The sequence below is a fragment of the Schistocerca nitens genome, chromosome 5, assembly GCF_023898315.1.
Source record: "Schistocerca nitens isolate TAMUIC-IGC-003100 chromosome 5, iqSchNite1.1, whole genome shotgun sequence".
Lineage (NCBI taxonomy): Eukaryota > Metazoa > Arthropoda > Insecta > Orthoptera > Acrididae > Schistocerca > Schistocerca nitens.
Window position 1 is genome coordinate 293888352 of NC_064618.1, and position 24452 is coordinate 293912803.

Genomic DNA, 24452 nt, shown 5'->3' on the forward strand with positions numbered 1-24452 from the left:
GTTCTCTTTGAAGTTTGCTGTTCCATTTGGAAACAAGTCTGGTGGTTGAAGAAGGACCCAATTACAAGTTTATGCCCAACCTTGATACTTAATCTCGTCCAAATAATCTTCCTCTGTTTCTCATTTGTCCATCCTTTTGGTATACGCTTAAATTTACCCCAAAAATTTCACTACTATCAATAATGAGTGTTAGCCAGGTTTCTGTATCTAGTAGTAAAGCGTTCTGCTGCCTTTTAGCACTGCTTCAAACTGTGGTATTATGTTGTGAATGCTTTGACAGATGACCTAATAGAATTTTAATTGTTTAGACTCTGGGAGGAATTTGTGTGTGTTCAAATGTGCGTGAATTCCTTAGGGACAAAACTGCTGAGGTCATCAGTCCCTAGACTGACACACTATTTAAACTAACTTACGCTAAGAACGCCACACGCCCCCATGCCCAAGAGAGGAGTCGAACCTCCAGCGGGAAGGGCCGCGCGATCCATGACATGGCGCCTCAAACTGGGCAGCATTTCTTTGTGTCTTACACTAATATTGATTGGTCCAACTGATAAGACATGCATAGTTCTCCTTAAAAATATTCATCACCTCATGCCAAGTAGTAAAAACCAATGGTTGGGATCATGTCTTAAAAAGGTCAGTGCTATTTCAATCACTCTTTATTTTGCTTTAGTCATCAGCAATAAAATACTTCTTGTATAGGTAGTGGCTTAGACAAAGGTCTTTATTAAAGTACATTCATAAAACATTTGATATTAAATGCTTGTACTGCATAAATAAAGAGTTTCAGTCTTCTTTCTTTTAAACATTGGTGTTTTCTTCAAAGTGCACTTCAGCTTCTTACAGTATACTCATCTAACAAAAAAGTTAAAGCACCACCTTTTATCACAATTCATTTGGAAGACAGATACCAAGCCTATGCTTTGGCTGCGCACTCCTCAGCAAGCAGTGTGACCTTGCGCTCATGGCTACTGAGCCACTTGTTCATTTGCCTTGATGCTTCCATTTTTCGGCGAACATGTCCTATTAACTGCTTCATCCAGTGCAAGCTCTGACAAGAGCTGCTCAAAATGCACCATGGTAAAAATGATGCTATAAGCACTACCCAGTTTTCAGGTATGTCAGGAAACATGTGGACTGCTTTCTGTGAGCTACTTAGACTTGCTTTAGCTTTTCCGGAAAGTAAGTGGCTTAAGCTCACCAACGACATGACCTGAAACAAGAAAATTGTTCAGTAATTGTCATTTCACAACATATTTGGTCACATGAGGATTGTGTCCAATCTACAAAAACTGCTTCCAGTATCCAGTTCTCTCTCTCTCTCTCTCTCTCTCTCTCTCTCTCTGTGTGTGTGTGTGTGTGTGTGTGTGTGTGTGTGTGTGTGTGTGTGTGGTGTGTGTGTGTAAAATAATTTAAATAGATAAATAAGCAGCGGCAGAACACACATAAAAGACTGTTGTAATTGGCAAGCCAGTGGCTCCTTCTTCAAGTAGAAGGGTTGAAGGGGAAGAAAGAAGGGCGAAGGAAAAGAACTGGAGAGGTCTAAAAAAAGGGGTAGCTTTTGGGAAAGTCATCCAGAACCATGGGTCAGCAGAGACTTACTGTACACGATGAGAAGGAAAGACATTATTGGGGACTGCATCAGACGAGATTTTCAAATCTCGTCCAATGCAGTCCCCAACAGTCAGTCTTTCCTTCTCATCCCATACGGTTGCCAATTACGATAGTTTTTTATGTGTGTGTTCTGCCGCCGCTTGGTGAGTAAATTTTTTATCTATCCAATTCAATAATTTTGTCAATAATTGATTGTTTTCATTGTTATATACATATGCTGTCTCCGTAAGAGTGGGCAAAAGTGTAACAGGACATAGAGAATGCTCCACTGAACAATTTGATGCAGGGAACCTGGGTTCGGAGAAGCCAGCTTAAGGAGATATGGAAGTAGACTTGTCTACCACTTTGCCTAGCATTGCCATTTTCCAGTGTATATACAACTAACTTGCATGCAAGTTTACACATATTGCAATGTTTATTTGTATGTACGTTCTCTATTTCACGCAAGGAAGCAAGGGGAATGAGCCTGATTACTAGGAAGTCATGATGCTAGTTTTGTTTACTCTAATTGTGCGTAAGGTGGCTCTTTTGCATCATATTTACATTGTCCCATGACAAAATGTGCTATGAAACAGCAACATGAGAGTACACTGCCTCACTTCAGTGTAGATGTCTGTCCCAAATCTCAATGTGGTATTTCCTGGTCGCTGGATTGGAAAGGGAGGTTCTATTCCCTGGCCTGTGAGATCACCTGACTTGAATCCCCTTGATTATTTCCTATGGGAATATTTAAAGTCACTTGTGTGTGAGACCCTAGTGGCTACGGATATGGAATTAGTTGCTAGAATTGTAGCTGCCTGTGATGTGATACAAAACACACCAATATTTGTCAAGGTGTTTCAGAATCTTGTTCGCCGATGTCATCCATGCATTGATGATGGCTGTCAGTTTCAGGCATTTTGTAAGATACAGTACAAATACCATCACTGTTTCAATGATGACATTTGCAGTTAACAGTAACTAATATAAATAAAAGAAATCCACAGTAATGTGGTTTTATTCCTATTGTCTTCTCAAGGTGGCTTCGTTGACCCCAGGTTCGCTGCCTCAAATTGTTCAGCATCCTCTATGTCCTGTTAAATTTTTATATGCTGTTACAGAAACTAAATAATTCTCCCCCCCCCCCCCCCCCCACACACACACACACACACACACACACACAGAGAGAGAGAGAGAGAGAGAGAGAGAGAGAGAGAGAGAGAGAGAGAGAGAGTGGGAGGGGGGGGGGGGTAGGTAGGTAGGTTTAACTTATGAAAGCTTTCAGAGCCAGTTGCTCCTTCTGCCAGAAGAAGAGCTGAAGGAGAAGGATGAGAGGTGAAGAAAAGGGACTGGAGAGGTATAGGAAAAGGGGTATATTATTTTGGCAAGGACACCCAGAATCGCAGGTCAGGGGAGAATTACCGGATGGGATGAAACGGAATGACTGACTGTTGGGGACTGCACAGGATGAGATTTGAGAACCTCAGAGCTTAAAGGTGGAAGACAGGGTAAAATACAAGATAGAGATTACTACTAAAACACTGTGCACCAGCCACTAAGAGTGAAAAGCTAAGTGCACTATATGTAACAGTGGTGGGAGGAGGGAAGGCAAAAATTAGACAGGTCTGAAAATAAAAAATGAAGGAAGGAGTAGTTACTGTGAAGAAATGCTGAGATGGGAGGAATCAACATAAATTAAGGCCAGGCGGGTGGTGAGAACCAAGGACATGTTGTAGCACTAGTTACCACCAGTGGATGATGATGATGATGATGATGATGATGATGATGATGATTGGTTTGTGGGGGTGCTCAACTGCGTGATTATCTGCACCCGTACAAATTCCCAACCTTTGCTCAGCCCAAACTCGCCACTTTCAGGAATGATGATAAAATGATGAGGACAGCACAAACACTCAGTCATCTCGAGGCAGGTGAAAATCCCTGACCCCACCGGGAATCAAACCAGGGACCCCGTGCTCGGGAAGTGAGAACGCGACCGCGAGACCACAAGCTGCGGACACCACCAGTGGAGTTCTGAGAAACTAGTGTCTGGGGGAAGAATCCAGATGGCATTTGTGGTGAAACAGGCACCAAGATAATGACTGTCATGTTGTTTGTTGCTGGTATACACCCCTCTGCTACGCCCATTCATTCTGACTGGTGACTGGGTGGTAGTTATGCCAATGCAAAAGGACTAACTGTGTTTACATAACAGCCGGTATATGACATGTCATTTCATGGATGGCGCTCCATTTGATAGTACACATTTTGCCAGTTAAGAGGCTGGTATAGGTGGTGGTAGAAGGGTGCATAGGGCAAGTCTTGCAGCGGGGACAGTCACAGGCGTAGGAGTCGTAGGGTAGGGAGATGGGTGCAGAAGGAGCATAGGGCCTGCAAGGATAATGCGGAGATTGGGAGAGCGACGGAAAGCTATTTTACGTGTGTTGGGCAAAAATCTCAGACAGAATGGATCTCATTTCAGGACATGATTTTAGGAAGTCATGGCCTTGTCGAAGTACCTGATTAATAGATTCAAGACCAGGATACTGAGTGACAAGTGGTGTGCTCTGAAGTTGTCTTTACAGGGATCAGCAGTACCAGATGTGATGGCCCAGAAAATTTGCTTTTGAACTAGGCTAGTGGGTGAGAATGGGGTGTATTGCTGTAAAGAGTGTGCATCTGAACAAATTTGTTTGCCTCGAATGCCATGGCTATTTGGGAGGGAACGTTTGAGATGGAAAGAATGGCAAATGTGAAAATTTAAGTACTGTTGTTTGTTAGTAGGTTTAACATGGACAATAGTTTGTAGCTGGCCTTCAGTGAGGATGAGATCAATATCAAGGGAAGTGGCAAGGGATTTGGAATATGACTATGTGAAATTTAATTGGGAGAAGGTATTTACAGATTCCAGGAATTTTAACCTCACCATGAGTCGATACGGCAAAGATGTCATCAATGTATTTAAACCAAACCACAAGCTGAAGGCTTTTGGATTCCAGGAAAGCCCCTCCAAGTGACCCATGAAAACTTTGGCATAGATAGGAGCCATCCTGGTTCCCATGGTCGTACCCCTGATTTGTCTGTATGTCTGACCCTCAAAGGCGAAAGTTAATTAAGGTGAGAAAGAAGGATGTCATAGGTTTGGAATCAGGTGGGTGCTGACTGAGGAAATGTTCGGCAGCACACAATGTCATGTACATGGGGGCCGTTGGTATAGAGGGCGATGGTATCAATGGTAACAAACAAGGTATGTGGTGGGAGTGGGATGGGCACAGATTCCAGATGCTCTAGGAAATGGTTGGTATCTTTTACTACGGGTTCCAGGGGTTGCTCAACTAAGGCAGATATATGTTTGGTGGGTGCTTTGAAGTCGGCAACTATAGGGTGGCCAAGATGATTGGGTTTGCGGAACTTAGGAAGAAGGTAAGGGAAGAAGGTAAAAGTTGTGGCTGTGTGGTTTCAGTGGGGTAAGGAATTCTATGGACTGCAGTGTAAGCCCTTGTGAGGGGCGTGAGGCTTTTAAGAGTGACTGCTGGTCAGTTTGAATCACAAGGATAGGATCTTGATGGCGGATGCTGTGTACAGACGTGTCAGACAGCTGGCGTAGACCTTCACTAACATACTCCTGTCATTCAACTACCACAGCAGTAGATCTTTGTCTGCTGGGCGGTTAATTATTGAGTCAGCAACTTTTAGTGAACACAGAGCCTGGAGTTCTGCAGGTTAGGGTCATGTTGTAGGAACCTGAGGAAGGGTTGTGAAGCAATGCTGGATGTCAGGAAAGCTTGGAAGGGATAATTTTCAGTTAACTGTGGTGGATCAAGTTGGATCGTGGTTGGAGGAGGAGGAGGAGGATATTAGTGTTTAACGTCCTGTTGACAACGAGGTCATTAGAGATGGAGCGCAAGCTTGGGTGAGGGAAGGATGGGGAAGGAAATCGGCCGTGCCCTTTCAAAGGAACCATCCCGGCATTTGCCTGAAGCGATTTAGGGAAATCACGGAAAACCTAAATCAGGATGGCCAAAGACGGGATTGAACCGTCGTCCTCCCGAATGTGAGTCCAGTGTGCTAACCACTGCACCACCTCGCTCGGTGATCGTGGTCAGAACTGTTCGAGGCAGTGCTTAATGCCAGGTTTGCTGTTGTAAAGGTTTTGGGATTGGGCTGCAAAGTGATATTTCCAGTTGATATTAAGTGTAAAGGAAACTAGGTCCTTCACCAAAGCACCATGATTAAATAGCAGATTAAGGCTGAAAGTGAGACTCTTGGATAGTACAGTTAATTCAGGAGGGGGAGAGAGCTTTAGATGAGAGGTTGAGAACACTGTAGTGTTGTGACTGGTCCTTGTCATTACGAGTTACTATTGGTCTGGGAGGCAGTGGTGTAGGCTGCGAGATGTTACAGAGGTTGGCCAAGCTCATTTTGTACGAGAGGCGTGGTGGTTGAAGGTGTGGATGTTTGGGGAACTGCAGAGGGACAGGAAGGGAAACACCACTGTTGAGGTAATTTAGGAGATGGTGTGATAGCTTTTTGAAGTGAAGTCTGTTAAGTTGCTGCAGTCTGAAGCTGGCTTGGTGGATGATACCATCCAAGGAAACATGAAGGGTGGATAACTGCAAGATTTTGTACAAGGAGGGAAGTCTGGTGGAGTGGAAATTGGCAGATTTCTGTAATTGAACAGACAATATTGTTCTACAGTTAAAAACTTTTGTACCCAAGTGTACCAATAAACTTATCACACCTTTGTCAACTGACCTTAGAAACATCCATGCTTCCACGACCAAGACTGAGTGCAACCTGTGCACACTGTGCAGCTCCGGCAGGATTGCAACGAGGATAAAGATGCAGCAACATCAGGGCAAGAGACAGCCACAGTGATGCTTCACCAGGATGACGATGAACGGCACCACTCAGGCTGCGCTTCGATTCAACTGTGCGTCTCTGAAACATTTACATTTTCAATTAAAAAAATGACTGCATATTTTTGTCACTACAAAAGACAGCTGTGGTAGTTGTAAGTGTCTTACTTTACCTGAATAAAATGCATATATGCTCTGAAAACTGCAATATGCATAACATAATTTGGATCATCATCATAACTAACAAGTTCCTTTAGAACAACTTCTGTCAAGTTTAGATCTTCATTGAGCATTCCAAGAGCACATAAAGCAAAATATCCTTCAACTGATGGTGGTTTTAGTTGTGCACTGCAACAAACAGGGTATTATTATTTAAAATTTTAATGTAAAACTTCCTGAAATTTGTATCTATGTGGTGTGAGAAAAATTCAAATTTTCACCCTCCCCTAGGTATATATTTCTCAGGGAAAAAGTGTTTACCTTTGTAATAGCAATGTCTTTGAGTCTTCAACTCCCTGGAATTTATAAGCCATTGTTGCCATAGCAACAAGAACATGAGATTTCAGTCCATCGTCAGAAGCAAGCCAATGAAGGACACTTTCATACGTTTCATATGATTCCTCATATTTTTCAGCTGAAACCATTACAAAAGAGATTAACAGAAATATAGTGACATGGCTTGCAGTTAAAAACAACTTTATTTTCAATTACAGAATGCATTTTATAAATTTTAAATACTTTCACACATAATAAATTTCCATAGTAGGCAGGAAATATATCTTTTTCATTAATACTTTTCCTCGGCTATGTGTAGTAATAGCAAGTACTTTTACTGTATGTTTAAGTACACATATATGTCTGTTATGGTAAGTCAACCCACTATTTACATTTTCACCAGTAAGAAGGTCCCTTCCCTGTACATTGTCCTTCAGCATATCAGTGGGAGGTAGTTCAAAACCTCTCCTATTGTCATTCATATATTGGTCATTTATTAAAGAAAGGAGAAAACACATACAAAAGGTATTACCTTTACAAGCTATCGGGACCAGTGGCTGCTCCTCCTGGCAGAAGGGTGGAGGGGCATGGAAGAGAGGTGAAGGAAAATGACTGGTGACATTTAGAAAGAGGGTAAAACTTTTCAGTTTGGAAAAGTTGTCCAGAACCACACATAGGGGAGACTTACCGGATGGGATGACAACGAAAGGCTGATTGGCGGGGACTGCACTGAACGAGATTTAAAAACCTGAGAGCTTAAAGATGGAAGATAAGGTAATATGTAAGGGGGACGGCAAAAGATAGATGTAGAAAACTAACAGGGAGTGAAGAGAGTAATAGTTACTGTGAAGAAATGCTGAGTCTGAAGAAATTGACATAAATTAAGGCCAGGTGGGTGGCAAGAACCAAGGACTTGCTGTAGCACCCATTTGCACCTGTGGAGTTCTGAGAAACGGATGTCTGAGGGAAGAATTCAGATGACAAGTGTGGTGAAACAAGCAACAAGGCCATGACTGTCATGTTGTAGAGCACGTTCTGTAACAGGATATTGTGTGTTGTCACTACACATCCTTGTTTTATGCCCATTCATCCTAAATGATAACTTGGTAGTAGTCATGCTGATGTAAAAGGCCAAGTGTTCACATAACAGCAGGTATATGATGTGTCATATCATAGGTGACTTTCCCTTTGATAGTACATGTTTTGCCAGTTACAGGGCTGATATAGGTGATGGTGCATAGGGCAAGTTTTGCAGTGGGAGGGTCACAGGGGTAGGAGCCATAGGGTAGGGAGATGGGCACAGGAGCAGCATATGGTCTGACATAGATATCATGGGGATCAGAGGGCGACAGAAAGCTATTCTAGGTGTGGTGGGCAAAATCTCAAACAAAATGGACCTCATTTCAGGGCATGATTTTAGGGAGATAAATTCAAGACTAGGATAATACTGAGTAATACATGGTGTACTTCTAAGCTGCTTTTGGAGAGATCAGTGGCACCAGGATCAGATGTGATGACCCACAAAATCTGATTTGAACTAGGCTTGTGGGGTTATTACATACAGTGAAGGCTGAGGTATACTGCTGTAAAATCTGCATGTTTGCTACAAATGCCAATGCCAATGTTTGACATAGAAAGATGGCAACTGTCAAAACATAAGTACTGGTGTTTGTTAGTAGGTTTAATGTGAACAGAAGTGTGTAGCTGACCTTCGATGAGAACAAGATTAATGTCAAGGAAAATGACATGGGATTCGGAATAGAATCAAGTGAAATTTAATCATGCACGATATTTTAGCAGTAATTTCTGTCTTGCATATAACCCTATCTTCCATCTTTAAGCTCTCAGGTTTCGCAAATCTCATCTGGTGCGTTCCCAACAATCAGTGTTTCCTTCTCATCTTATCTGTTAAGTCTCCCCTGACTCGGAGTTCTGAGGGACTTTTTCAAACTCTACCCCATTTCCTAAACCTCAACAGTCCTTTTTCTTCGCTCCTCTTCCTTCCCTGTCAACATTTCTGCCACAAGAAAGAGCCACTGGCTCTGAAAGCTTGTGGACTACAATATTTTTTATATGTGTATTCTCCTGCTGTCACTTGGTGAGTGGATTTTTTAATCTATCCAGTTACTTGTATAATGGTCATTAATTGCTCTAGGAGCTAAAATTTCTCCAGGTAAGCTTTAACCCAATTATTTTCAAGTGCTATACATTCAGTTCAAAAGCGAGGTTCCTCCTCCTGTTTAGATGGGAATTCTAGTGTAGAAGGCAAATCTGCTGAGATACTTGGCATTTCTGTAAAATGGTCACTACCACATACCAATATTTATAGACCCCAACAAGTTCTTGTGTAACAAATGCCTGGGGATAGATGGCCTTCATCTAAACAGGCTAGGCTCCAAATTGCTTAGTAAAATGTTTATTGATGTATGCCACATCTTAAAAAGTGCTAAAAAGGGAAATGAATAAAAATGAAAATCTACCGACAGTAATAAATAAATCTGGAACCATGTATATCACACATTACAATATAAATGGTCTAAACTCGAACTCCTTGAATAGCACATGTAAAATAGATGAATTGCAAATATTTCTGACTGACTGCAAATTTTTAAAAATTGTATATCTGAATCAACATTGGTTGACACTCTAAAATTTCTAAATAAAATCCGAAACTTCACCGTAGCTACTAGCTACTGTAGACAAAATAAACAACATGGAGGCTCATGTATACTTGTTCATTCTAACATAACGTTTAAAATAAGGAATGAGTTTGAGCATTTGAATGAGAAATGTATCTTTGAAAGTTGCTGGGTAGAACGTGTACATATAGATATTATTGTAATTTCCATTTACAGAATCCCGGGAAATCAAATAACGAACAACTTCCTATACAAATTAGAAAATATACTCAAAAGCCCAATTAAAGAAAAAAAGAAAAAAGCAGTAACAGCAGCTGACTTCACCATCAATGTCTTAAGTGAACGCCATGAAGCTGACAAATTCACTGACCTAATAAAAAAAATCCGGCTTCAAACCAAACTTCTTAGAATACACCAGAGAAAATGCCCAGTCAGCAACCAGCATTGATAACATTCTGACAAATTATGTATTTGAAGATGTTCATAAATTTTGCTTTGACGTAGGAATGTCTGATCATAAAGCACTGTTTATTGAAATGGCAAAAATAAACACAGAAATCTCACTTAAAAATAAGCCTAAGTACTTTAAAAGAAATTTCGTCTCAGAAAATTTAACTGTATTCCAGGACAGGTTAAGAGAGACAGACTGACAATGTAACAATAACAAGCCGATTAATGAAAACTTTCAAAAATTCCTAACCTGCTTCCTTCTTGTATTCAATGAAATCTTTCCACCTAAGTGTGCCAACACCAAAGTGATAAGTAAACTAACTTGGATAACAGAAGGAATAAAAATTTCTAGTGCTAGGAAACGGCAGCTGCATAAAGAGCTGAAATATAACAAAGATCTAGCTTTTATTGAATATGTGAAGCATTATAAAAATGTTTTCAAAAATGTTGTAAAGGTACAAAACAAATGTTTAACAGCAAACTAAATCATATCATAAGAATAAATCAAAAGCAGTGCGGTCTGTTGTTAAATCAGAATTGGGCGTTTAAGTTGGCAGCCATGAAATTTGTAAAATAAAGCATGAAAACACCACCATTGTAAATCCTGCTCAGATATCGGATCACTTCAGTGAATTCTTTTTCAATGTGACAAAATCAAACGTAAATGTTACAAATTACAATAAAAATGTATGTCCATATGGGCTTGATCAAAAAAATATACCTCCCATGAAATTTAGAAATATTACAATGAAAGAAATAGAAGACATTATATTATCGCTAAAAAATAAAAATTCAGTGGGTTGGGATGGGATACCTGCGAAAGTAATTAAATCAGTGTACAAAATAGTAAGTCCTCAACTAGCTGAATTAATCAACATATAATTTGAAGAAGATTGTTTCCCAGAATCATTAAAATACGTGGAAATAAAACCACTTTTTAAGAAAGGGTCAAGAGAAGATATGGGGAATTATCGTCCTCTCTCTCTCCTTCCAGTGCCGTCAAAAATTTTCGAGAAAGTAGCTGCTATCCAAATCCAAAACTTAATTGAATTATTTTGTGCAATCAGTTTGTCTTCCAGCATGGGAAAAATACAACAGATGCCATAAACAATTTCATAGAAAAAATTAGCACAGCTCTACACAAAAACAGTAAAGTAACCAGAATTTTCTGCAACCCGACAAAGGCTTTCGATTCCGTAAATCATTCCTTGCTAATCCACAAACTAGAAAAATATGGGATTAAGGGTGCAAGTACTTCAATGGCTTACTTCTTACTTATCTAATAGAAAACAAAGAACAATCATCTCTTCAAATGGTGTAAATTATCATTCAGACTGGAAAACAATAACACAGGGTGTCCCACAAGGTTCAATCCTCGGTCGAATTCTCTTTCTATTGTATGTCAACGACTTGCCATTAAACATAAATTCACCATCCGTTCTGTTTGCTGATGACATGTTTGTCTTGATAGAAAGAGGAGAAACAGAAACGCTTCCTGATAGAGTCACTGGTACATTAGACAGGCTAGAGTCATTGTTCCAGTTAAATGGACTGAAGCTTAACATATCAAAAACAAACTTGATTCAATTCAGAACCAAACAGTCAAAAGACCAGGAAATTAATAATATATCTCGTGTACTGAAGCACCAGAAGAAAATTATCAGAAATATGTACACTGCACAGCAAAGAGAATCATGTCGTACATTATTACAGAAACTAAAAATTTTGACTGTCCCCTCCCTATACATATACGAGCTAATGATATTTTTACACAACAAACTGGAATTGTTCATTAAAAACCAATTTGATCATCCATTCAATACAAGGAATAATGATAATTTTATGCTTCCTGCCCATAGATTGAAATTATATGCTCAGACCGCACAATATATGAGCATGAAAGTCTACAACAAACTTAAAGGCAAAAACATTCTAAACATGGAACTAGGGATACTAAAAAAGAAGTTAGATGAAATTCTTATACACAAATGTTATTACTCATTAGAAGAGTTAATGGAAGATGAACTGATAATTTGAGCAGAATCCAACCGCAAATTAGCATTATAGTGTGGGGGGTAAAAAAACTGTCCATCATCAAGAAAGATATTTACCTATGCTGGAAAATAAGAAAATATAGATACTGCTACATAGACTGAATATAGTTTTAAAAATTAACATTACATTTTAGTTTGTAATATTTGACATGTCTCCTGTACCATAATCACGATTTGTAAGTGTATGTTACGAGAGTAATAAATCACAATTCATCACACTACCAGCAGGCGACCATTAGCCCAGACAGACACAGCTACAGTTCCATGACCCAAGTTTTAGGAGCTGTTATTTGGATTTGCTTTTGTTCTTCCCTGCATATTACTCCTTTGTATGACATGATAACAATGTTTTTAGTGATATTTTATGGAATAACTGTGAGTTTTAGATTCAACTTCTACAATCAGTCAATAATATTTACTTTGTTGCATCAGGCTCACCAGGATGGCATTCTAAAATAAGCACATTCAGAACATTTGATGTGGTAATGTATATCAATAATAGAGAGTTAAATTTCTCTGGTGAACCACTGGCCTTGGTGTGACAATGTGGCTACAAAAAAATGGGATTGATGCTGTCACAGAGCAAGTATATGTGCGCCAAAGACGAACAACCAATAACTATTAAGTGTGAAGCCTTCTCAATAGAATATAGTATATCCCTGGTGTCCGTAAACAAATCATGTGGCCGTGGCAATCATTTGTTTTGCTGGGAAAATGATAATCGTAATAATAGAGCAACAAATTGACGCATTAGAAAAACTGCTACTTAAAGCTACCTGTTACTGACAGAAGTGTATGTCAAAGATTGTTGATCATGTACGTGAGTTTTTGAGTGGTTCAAGTACTTCCAAAATGGCAATGGACACACAGAAGATGGCACACACCCGGACGCCATCCAATATAAAAAATGGATGAAAAAATAAAAAAAAGTAGGTAATCTGATTTGACCTAACTAACGGTATTTGATCACTTGCTGAAACTGCAGAAATTGACAAAACAAAGAATGTGTAAGGCAAATTTCACGTAATGAATTTAATATTGGAAAAGTGTGTGCAAAATTGGTGCTGACGATTCTCACAATCAAACAGAAAGAGGCTCATAAAATATTTGTATTAACACTTTAAATACCATTGAAAATGATCCTAATTTCTTGGAAAGCATGGTAACATGTGATGAATCTTTGTTTTTTAACTTACCATGCATCTGGAAGGGCCCATCTTCACTGAGAGCAAAAAATGATCGAATGAGCAAATCAAGATTCAAGGCAGCAATGATTGTTTTTTTTTTTCAGATACATGGAAATGTGTGTCTTCACTGGGTTCCTGAAGATCAAACTATTAATCAACATCACTACTGTGAAGTTCTTGCTCAACTCCATGAGCAAATATGAAAAAAAAGACCATAATTGTGGGAGAACAAGTCATGGGTTCTGCATCAAGACAATGCACCTGCTCATACCACATTGTCTGATAAGAAGTTTCAAGCACAGTACAGCATCTCAGTGATAAACCACTCACCTCATTTGCCTGATCCTGTGACTTTTATCTATCCGCCATAATCAAATCTGCATTAAAAGGAACAAGGTTTTGGTCCACTGAAGCACTGAAAGAGAAAGCTCAGCAAGGAAATCACAGATGAAGACTTCCAGTCTTGTTCCTATCAGTGGAAAATTCGAATGGAGTGTTGTAGGCTTAGAGGAGGGGTGTAGATTGAAGGTGACAATAACTAAACACATATGTTTTTGAAATAAAATGTTTTTCAGCAAAGGTCCCACTTTTTTATAGCCACACCTCGTATAGCCATACCATAGGTTCAACCACAACTGATAAGTATCTGTGGAGAGACCAGACTAACCTATGGTTCCTGAAGAGAGGCAGCAGTCTTTTCAGTAGCTGCAGTGACAAGTCTGGATGATAGGCTGATCTGGCATTGTAACATTTAGCCAACATGATTTTGCTGTGTTGCTACTGTAAAAGGTTGAAACTGTGGGAAAACTACAGGCATTATTCTTTCCAAGGGCATGCAACTCTGCTATATGGCTTAAGGAGGATAGCAAGCTCTTGATAAAATATCCCAGAGGTAAAATTACCCCCCCCCCCCCCCCCCATTCAGATCTCCAGGCAGGACTACTTAGGAGTATGTTGTCATCAGCAAAAACAAAACTGACGTTTATAGGTTGGAGTGTCAAATGTTACAGCCTTTAATCGGACAGGTGGAGTAGAGAATTTAGAATGGGAAGTGGCTAGAAAGGAGTTAAATACAGTGAAGTATGGTGGCAGGAAGAACATGATTTCTGATTAGGAGAGTACAGGATTACAATCACAAAACAAGCGGATTCATGCAGGAGTAGATCCAATAATAAATAATAAAATAGTATTGGAGGTAAGTTATACAAGCAGAAAAGTGAATGCATTATTGTAGTCAATAGACACACAGCCAACACCAACCACAGTAGTACAAGTCTACAAAGTATATGCCTATTAGGCTCACAGATGATTGAAGGAATGTAAGATGAGATACAAGAAATTATCCAGATACTAAAGGAAGATGAAAATTTAGCTGTGATGGGTGACTGGAATTGACAGTAGGAAAACAAAGACAAGAAAAAATAGTGGTAAAACATGGTCTGGGGAACAGGAACAAATGTCAAAGTGGCCAGTTACGATTTTGTACAAATAATAATTTAATCATTGCCAACATTTAAAAGAACAGGTCCCCAGTGGTGAGATCAACTTTTTGAAACCATCTATTTAGTGATGTACGTTATGATCCCCAGTATTGCACCCTGCAGCTACTTGCACTGCTGGGCCCTCATTTGGGAGTAACTGAAGAAAACAAAGTTCAGACTTTTGCATGACGCACAAAGGCTTTCAAAAAAATAGTATTCCATAGACGGGTTGCATGGTGTAATGGATAGTGTACAGAAGGTTGTGGGTTTGAATCTCTATGACACACTCCCATGGATCAAACAAACCTGTGACCATTCATGCTGCCCCTCTTTGTACATGTTCAATATCCCCTGTTAGTCCTATGTGGTACGAGTCCCACACACTTGAGCAATATTCTAGGATGGGCAACACAAAGTGATTTGTAGGCAATCTCCTAAATAGACTGATTACACTTCCCCAGTATTCTATCAATAAATCAAAACCTACCACCTGCTTTACCCATGACAGCCTATGTGATCATTCCATTTCATATCCCTACAAAGTGTTACACCAAGGTATTTGTATCAGTTGGCCGATTCCAATAGTGACTCAGTGATATTATTGTCATAGGATACTACATTTTTTGCATTTTGTGAAGTCCAAAACTTTACCTTTCTGAACATTTAGAGCAAGTTGCCAATCTCTGCATGACACTGAAATTTTATTAAGATCTGATTGAATATTTATGCAGCTTCTTTCAGATAGTACATCATTATAGATAATTACATCATCTGAAAAAAGCCTGATAGGTCATTAATATACAACATTAACAGCAATGGTTCCAACACACTTCCCTGGGGCTCCCCTGCAATTATTTCTGCATCTGCAGTCACAAATTTGGAAAATACGGAAATATCACTAAATAAATGGGTAAATCATGAATAAATGTTTAAAAAGTGCAATAATGCTAAAAATAAATAAATAAATAACAATATAGTACATCCCTGTGTTATATGTACATAGACAAGCACACATTTGCAAGTTACAAAAATGTAAGTTAAATTTTAAAGAAATTGCCCACAGTCCTTTGTTTTAAAACAGAAAGTCATTTTTTAGCAGCAATGTCATCCCATCTTCTAAGAAGCATGGTGTCAGTTGGAAATGCTTCAGTTTGCTGCTCAATATAAAGTAATGCCAGATCTTGCACTGCAAACCACCAGTACAATTTCTTCAGGTGATTCCTCGTCATCACTACCTTCAGTGGATTCACTGATCATTTCAACAACGGCAACATTAGTCACTTCAAATCATTTGTCACTGTTCATTCATTCTGAAACACCACTCACATTCACATTTCCACATCAAGCAAGCTTTTCAATCAGTACTACCAATGGTAGGTAATCTCAGTCTGTACTGTAGGTTATGTTTCATTCTGCAAAATCGGGTTCTAAGACTTTTTTTAGTGTCTCCGCCTTTATTTCAGCCCATGAATCGACAAATCACCTATCCAGTAAACTACGACTTTTATCATAGGTTTTTGTTTGTTTATTTTCAGAAATTCTTTGATGGCTCCTTCACCTTCTGTTGTTTGTAGAAGTGTCAGAAACAAATGCCAATGATACTTCTCTCTCTCTCTCTCTCTCTCTCTCTCTCTCTCTCTCTTCCAGCATTGTAAAATACCTTGGTCCACAGGCTGCATTAAAATCGTCATGTTAGCGAGTAAGAACAACGCGCAAATAACGAAATAACGTCACACTGCAATTCTTCCTCATCAGGATGTGAACAGCATTATCAACCGTTAAGATTGCTTTGGAAGGCAAGTACTTTTTCTTTAGATATCTTTTGGTCTCTGGAACAAAATCTTTGAAAAACCACTTCTTAAAAATATTTCTGTCAATCCAAACAGATTTCTGGTGGACATATGTAACAGGCAGTGCAGAGGCAGTAATATTTTTAAAGCTTTAAGCTTAGCAGACTTCACTATTACCAGCACCTTCAATTTACAGTCTCCACCTGCGTTAAATGCAGCAAGAACTGTTAAACTCTCTTTATGTTTTTTGTAGCTTGGTGCAGATTTTTCTTCTTTTGAGACTAGAGTTTTATATAGAAGCATTTTATAATCTAGCCCTGTTTCATAACAGTTACACAGTTGATCAGGATTAAGATTTCCTTCTTCCATATTTTTTCTTAATCCTTCACAAAGCAGTGTAACAGTTTAAGAAGCTGCAGAAAGTTTTTCACCGTAAATTTCATGCTGCCTTCAGCTGTATAGCTTCTTCCACCTATCCTACCATCCTGAACTTGCAGTAAAATTGTCCTCAACTTCCTTTATCTCATTTCTAAAAAATATAGCTTTTCTTTGCACAATAGGTCCTGAAATTGGATTTCCTTTTTGTCTTTGTTGAGTAAACCAAATGCACAAAGCTTCACTCGTTTCTTTTTTTTTTTTTTCCTCTGTTTCTATGCCAATCTCCAACCATCACTTCACCAACTCCATACTCAACAACAAGTTTTTTTTAAATGATTATCCTTTTTGTAATCTTTTCAAAGCCTCCAGTTTCACATTCAATGACATATATTTTCTCTTACTCCAACACCTGTTGTAATGTATGAATTAAAACATTAGGAAACACACACATATGTACAGTACACTGTACATACAAACAACACTATAAAATTATATCTAAAAACAAAGATGATGTGACTTACCATACGAAAGCGCTGGCAGGTCGATAGACACACAAACAAACACAATCATATACACAAAATTCTAGCTTTCGCAACCAATGGTTGCTTCGTCAGGAAAGAGGGAAGGAGAGGGAAAGACGAAAGGATATGGGTTTTAAGGGAGAGGGTAAGGAGTCATTCCAATCCTGGGAGCGGAAAGACTTACCTTAAGGTAAGAGATGGTAACTTGCCCTTCAGTATATCCTCTCTTCCCGTTATCCACCAGGCCTCAACCTCCACTAATTTCAAGTTTCCGCCACTCATAGCTCACCTGTCATTTAACAACGTCTTTGCCTCTGTACTTCTGCCTCGACTGACATCTCTGCCCAAACTCTTTGCGTTTACAAATGTCTGCTTGTGACTGTGTATGTGCAGATGGATATGTGTGTGTGTGTGTGCGCGCGCGCAAGTATATACCTGTCCTTTTTACCCCTAAGGTAAGTCTTTCCGCTCCCGGGATTGGAATGACTCCTTACCCTCTCCCTTAAAACCCACATCCTTTCGTCTTTCCCTCTCCTTCCCTCTTTCCTGACGAAGCAACCATTGATTGCGAAAGCTAGAATTTTGTGTGTATGATTGTGTTTGTTTGTGTGTCTATCGACCTGCCAGCACTTTCGTATGGTAAGTCACATCATCTTTGTTTTTAGATATATTTTTCCTGCGTGGAATGTTTCCCTCTATTATATTCATAACACTATAAAATTAGCGTGACACAGGTGGGCTCACTACAGTACAGACGTCACTACACTACCAACTACTGTACATACAACGATGGTCATCCAGTGTTGTAAAATTTGTATTGCACTGTTAATGAGGTGTACTGCATTTTAATAACCATTGTAGTTGAGTAGACACAACAACAGCAGTAACAATGCACTGTACAACTGACTATCAGGCGGTCCCAATTAGTGAAGGGTCAACAAAGAAAGAGCAAGTGCATTCCTTGAAATCTAAAGGTGCCTGTCCATCTGTGATAGAAATGCATTAGCGGTTTGAGGCCAATATTATCTCTGTGCATTATGAAAGAAAACCCTAGGTGGGATAGTTTTACCTGTACTTTACATGGAAAACTGAAAGGAAGCTCAAAATTTTTTTAACACATTTGAAAGCACATAAAACTTACATGTAGACAATGTGGGAAAACAGGTTTTTATTCTAGTTTTATGAAAATTTTGATTTTCTTAAGACCAACTCAAATTATATGGAACCTCAAAATACTGGGGCTTGAATAAGCAGGGCTCTACTATATAAGCAAAACAAAATTCAGGCAAAATGAGAAACGGAGTACTGAATGGAGTAACACGAATGAAAAGTAGGAGGATAAAATGAAAGAAATTAAATTGAAGTTAACCCCCCCCCCCCCCCCATGAACCATGGACCTTGTCATTGGTGGGGAGGCTTGTGTGTCTCAGCAATGCAGATAGCCGTACTGTAGGTGCAACCACAGTGGAGGGGTATCTGTTGAGAGGCCACACAAACGTGGGGTTCCTGAAGAGGGGCAGCAGCCTTTCCAGTAGTTGCAGGGGCAACAGTCTGGATGATTGACTGATCTGACCTTGTAACACTAACCAAAATGGCCTTGGTGTGCTGGTGCAGTGAACGGCTGAAAGCAAGGGGAAACTACAGCTGTAATTTTTCCCGAGGGCATGCAGCTTTACTGTATGCATGGAGAGCTGAAACAAACCAGTTTCTGGACTGAAGACCACACAACAACAATACATAAAATTAATTAAAATCACATGAACAAAGATTACAGGCAGAAAAAGAATGACAGGAAGAAAAATAACAGCAAATGAAGAAATTGATAGAACAATTAAAATGATATGACAAAGGAACAGAAATAAAAAATACATTTAAATAAATTAATTTAATAAAAATAATGATCAAAGTCATTTCAGCAAAAAATAAACAAAATTTAAAATATCTGATGGGCTTCGAAACACCTGACCTCCTGCATGCTAAGGCCTTGCCCTATTATTGCCATACAACTGTCCATACAATACCACTTTTTTCACACTACTGAGTATCACAAAAAATTACAATTTTTTGCCCGCAAACAAGGCCCAATAGGATGAATGCCTACAGTGTATGACACCCAGTTTCTTAACTTATATAACTGTGCAGGTGGTTTCAGGAAGTTGATCCCACCACTTGCGACTTCTCCTTATTAGTTTAAAAATCATGAAAGCAGTTGTATATTTGGTAGAGACCTGGAGACACAGGAAAGTTTCAGATAGTTTATACAATGGTAAAATCAAGCAATGGAAACTCCAGGTTGAAATATAAACAACACTGAAAAAGATATATTGCTACTCACTGTAAATAAAGATGACACGTTGAGTTGCAGACAGTCACAACGAAACGGCTCACATCCACACAAGCACGCACACCCCATGCACAAATGACCACTATCTCCAGTCACTGCAGCCAGAATGCAAGTGTTGCATTGAAGGAAAGCAGCGATACGGAGTGGGGTGGGGAAGGGGAAGAGAGAGAGTATGGGTGATGGGCGGAGAAGAGCGCTGTGGCATGGCAGGACAGGGCTGCTTGGCACAGTGTCAGAAGGCTGTATGGAGGGAGGTGGGGTGAAAGTAGGTTACCAGCAGTTGAGACCAGGATAATTTCAAAAGCAGAGAAGGTATTGTAAGAATAACTACCAACTGTGCAGTTCAGATAAGTGGGTGGTGGAGAGGAGGGTCCAGATGGTCCGGGTTGGGAAACAGACACTAAAATCAAGCATGTTATGTTCAGCTACATGTTGTGCCCCACAGGGTGGCTCACTTTGGTCTCGTCCACTGTTTTGCGGCAGACATTCATCCCGGTGAACAGCTGGTTGGTAGTCATAACAATGTGAAAAGCTTTGCAATCATTGCAGCAGAGTTGGTATTTGAAATGTCTACTTTCAGGTGGACAGGCCTCTGATGGGTAGGATAAGCCTGTGACAGGACTGGAATAGGAAGTGCTGGTTGGCTGGACTGGGAAGGACTTGCAGAGATCACATCCCTGTGGCAAGGGGTTAGAACTGGGAGTGACATAGGGATGGAAAACCACTTTAGGAGGGTTGAGAAGGATCTTGGGTAGGATGTTCATTATTTCAGTATCTGATGAAAGATAAAGCTTTGATGAAGGATGTGGCTCAATTGTTCCAGCCCAGGGTGGTACTGGGTGACAAAGGGGGCACTCCTTTCTAGCTGGTTCTTAAAGGTGGTGGGAGGACTGGGGATGTGTATGGATATTGCACAGGAAACCTAATTGTGTACTAGGTCTGGGGGATACTGGCTGTCTGTGAAGGCCTTTGTGAGACCTTCAGCATACTGAGCAAAGGAGCTCCCAGGTGGCCAGGCTGCACGAGAGGGATTTTTTGTTGTGGAAAAGAGAGCAACTGTAGAAATACAGGTACTTTTGGTGGTTGGTGGGTTTGATGTGGTCAGAGGTGTGGATCAAGCCATCAGAGAGGAGCACATCTCGTCAGAGGTGTGGATCAAGCCATCAGACGGGAGCACGTCAACCTCCAGGAAGATGGCATGCAGAGCTGAAGAGAACCTGGTGAAGTGGAGGGGAGAGAAGGTGTTGAGGTTGTGAAGGAATGAGGATAGGTTGTCTTGGCTATGAGTCCAGATCATGTAGATATCATCAATGTACCTGAACCAGAGCACAGGCTTAGGGTTTTCATAGGCTGTGAAGGTTTCCTATAGACACCCCATAAACAGATAGGCACACAAGGGTGCCATGCAGGTGCCCAAAGCTGTGTTATGGGCTTTTTTATGTACCTTCCTTTGAAAGGAGAAACAGTTGTGTGTTAGGAAGAAATTAGTAATGTTTCTGAGAAATGAAGTAGTGGGTTTGGAGTCTGAAGCATGCTGCGAGAGGTACTGTTCAATAGTGGCAAAACTATGGGCATGAGGGATTTTGGTGTATAGGGAAGTGGTGTCCACATTGATGAGTAGGGATCCAGGATGTAAAAGAATGGAGGGATAGTGGAGAGTCATTGAAGGAATCTTTGATGGTGAAGGTATCTTTGACAGCTAGATTCTGAGCAATTTGTTGGAGGTGTTGGTCAGTGAGGGCCAAAATTCTTTCAGTGGGGGCACAATAACCAGCTACAATAGGGCATCCAAGACTGCTGGTGTTGTGGATTTTGGGGAGCATGTAGAAGATGGGTGTTTGGGGTGTCATATGAGTGAGAAGGGAAATAGATTCAGGGAGAGGTTCTAGGAAGGGTCTAAGGCTTTAAGCAGGGACTGGAGGTTAGGTCAGGCTTCTGAGATGGGATCACTCTGGCAAAATTTAAAGGTGGAAGGAAGGAAGCTTAGGTTTAACAACCCATTGACATCGAGGTCATTGGAGATGGAGAACAAGCTCAGACTGTGTCAAGGATGGGGAAGTAAATCAGTCGTGCCCTTTCTAAAGGAACTATCCCGACATTTGTGTAGAACACTTTAGGGAAATCACTGAAAACCTTAATCTGAATGGCTGGACGCGGGTTTTAACTGTCATCTTCCCTGATGACACACTGAGGTGCACACAGGAACAATAAAAAATCTGTTACACATTGAGCTTTCAGCCAAAGCTTTCTTCATAAAATAAAAAAACGCACACATTCACACAAACAGGCAAACCTCAAATGTATGTGACTGCTATATCTAGCTACTCCAGCCAGAATGCAACTGTCCCACTGAACAAAAGCAGCAATCTGGAGTGGAGTGGAGTGGGGAAGAGGGAAGATAGCAGGGCGTGGTTGCGGGTAGATACGAGCACTGTCTGATGTAGAGTCCACAGGTTAAACAGTGGCAGGACAGGACTGCCTGGCATAGCTAAGGGAGGCTGTGGAGATGGTGTGAAAGTAGGTTCCTGTAGGTTAAGGATGGGATGATTTCAAAAGCAGAGAATGTGTTGTAAAAATAACTCCCATCTGCACAGTTCAGAAAAGCTGATGGTGGAAGGAAGGCTTCAGATGTTCCAGGTCGTGAAGCAGGCATTGAAATCAAGCATGTTATGTTCAGTTGCATGTAGTGCCACAGAGTGGACCCCCTTGCTCTTGGCCACAGTCATGACGAATGATGTTGTTCAGTTGCACTCCTTTGTAGGTGTTTGTTGGTGGAGGTGAGAGGATTGGAGTGTGTGGGTGTATGGCATTGGAGATCTGTTTGTGGACTAGGTCTGAGGGATAGTGGTTGGTTGTGACACCTTCAGCATACTACGCAACAAAGTTGTTGTCACTGCAAATACACTGTCCCTGTGTGGCCAGACTGTATGGGTAGGACTTTTTGGTGTGGCAACAATCTCAGCTGTCAAAATGTTGGTACTGTTCGTTGTTGGTGTGTTTAACATGGACAGATGTGTGAATGGAGCCTTCAGAGAAGGGGATGTCAATGCCCAGGAAGGTAGCATGCTGAGTTGAGGAGGAAGACTAGGTGATAAGGACGGGAGAGAAGGCATTGAGTTTGTGAAGGAACAAGGATAGTATGTCTTGGCCCTGAGTCCAGATCATGAAAGTGAAACTGAACCAGAGCAGGAGTTTGGGGTTTTGAGAAGCTAGGAAGGTATCATCTAAATGGCCCATAAACAGGTCGACAAACGAGGGTGCCATGCGAGTGCCCATGACTGTGTTATGGCCTTGTTTGTATACCTTCCCTTCAAAGGAGAAATAGTTGTGTGTCAGGATACAGTAAGTAAAGTCTACAGGGAATGAGGTAGTGGGTTTGGAGTCTGAAGGACATTGGGAAAGATAGTATTTAATAGTGGCAAGACCATGAGCATGAGGGATGTAGGTGTATAGGGAAGTGACATCAACAGTGATGAATAGTGATCCAGGAGATAAAGGGATGGGGGGATGATGGAGAGTCAATGAAGGAAGTGGATGGTATCTTTGATGTAGGATTATGGGCAATTGGTTGGAGGTGTTGGCCAATGAGAACCAAAATTCTTACAGTGGGGGCACAATACCCAGCTACAATGTAGTGTCTAGGTTTGTTGGGTTTGCGGCTTTTGGGGAGCGCCTTCATATGCCCATTGCCTAAGTCATTTCTCATTTCCCCAACACCATCCCTGCCATAGTGGACTCCTGTCCCATCTTTTGTGCACTAGTTCAGAAAAGTATCCCTTTCCCTGACTAAAACCCAGTCCCACACACTGTTCTTTAAATGCTGCCTGAAACAAAGAATCTGCCCCCCCCCCCCCCCCTCCCAATAGTATAACCACGAAATTTTCTTTCTCTGGATCCCACTCCTCCTTTCACAATGACCTTCATCTTTTAAGATTCCATCAGTCCCTGTCCCTCAAAAACCTGGTACTGAAGAAAGACTTCTCCATGACACAAGCATCCAAGAACCATCTCTAGTCCCTTCACAAGATATTGCTACTGTGTAATCTCTAATACATGATCACACCTTTGAAACTGAATCCCTTGCTCTCCAACATGTAGACGAGCATTCCAAACACCACCTCCATAAGTTATCCAACCTGTCGACCTCCTACTGCCATCTTGGGGCACCACTGTTCAACTCCTGTCCTACCAACAGTGCTCCTCATCATCAACCCCTCACTGCACCCAGATCCTGCCTAGCTGACCTTTTCGATTTGCCACATCCCCCAAAACTCTCTACCAACATCCCATTAAATCTAGAACTGATTGGACTTGCCAGTGAGCTACCTACTTTTTCTTAACTCCTGCAATGGAAACACTTCTTTGCCTCCAACCAAAGACAGTCTAATCCTAGCATTGAACCTCACCCTGCTCAGTTCATACCACCATCCAACCATGATCCTTCCCACCTCCCACCCAACCAGCTTGTGGCCACCTCCAGAAATTCCTTACCTCCAACACTGCCTCACCTTCCTCCCCCAAGTTACTTTCCAAGAACACCAATCTTTTAGCAGAAGAAAGGGGAGCCATACACAGCCTCAAAACAGATCCTGACCTAATCATCCTACTGCAGACATAGATTCCACCACTGTCATTATGAATTGGTACCCTCTGCCTATTGT

General features: G+C 40.7%; 1 protein-coding gene and 1 non-coding gene across 2 annotated transcripts in view; both read right to left on the reverse strand.

The window, feature by feature from the left end:
- Positions 1 to 641: 641 nt before the first annotated feature.
- LOC126259797 (tetratricopeptide repeat protein 37) overlaps positions 642 to 24452 on the reverse strand; it is a 195140-nt gene continuing 171329 nt past the window's right edge. The window contains exons 17-20 of the mRNA XM_049956819.1: positions 6933 to 7086; positions 6626 to 6800; positions 6349 to 6534; positions 642 to 1213 (exon numbers count right to left, since the gene is read on the reverse strand). Of these exons, the coding sequence (XP_049812776.1) occupies positions 917 to 1213; positions 6349 to 6534; positions 6626 to 6800; positions 6933 to 7086 (812 nt within the window). The 3' untranslated portion in view covers positions 642 to 916. The remainder of the gene's footprint in view (positions 1214 to 6348; positions 6535 to 6625; positions 6801 to 6932; positions 7087 to 24452) is intronic.
- Positions 5611 to 5683, reverse strand: Trnav-cac (transfer RNA valine (anticodon CAC)). The gene has a single exon. It is a non-coding gene; the product is annotated as a tRNA-Val (tRNA).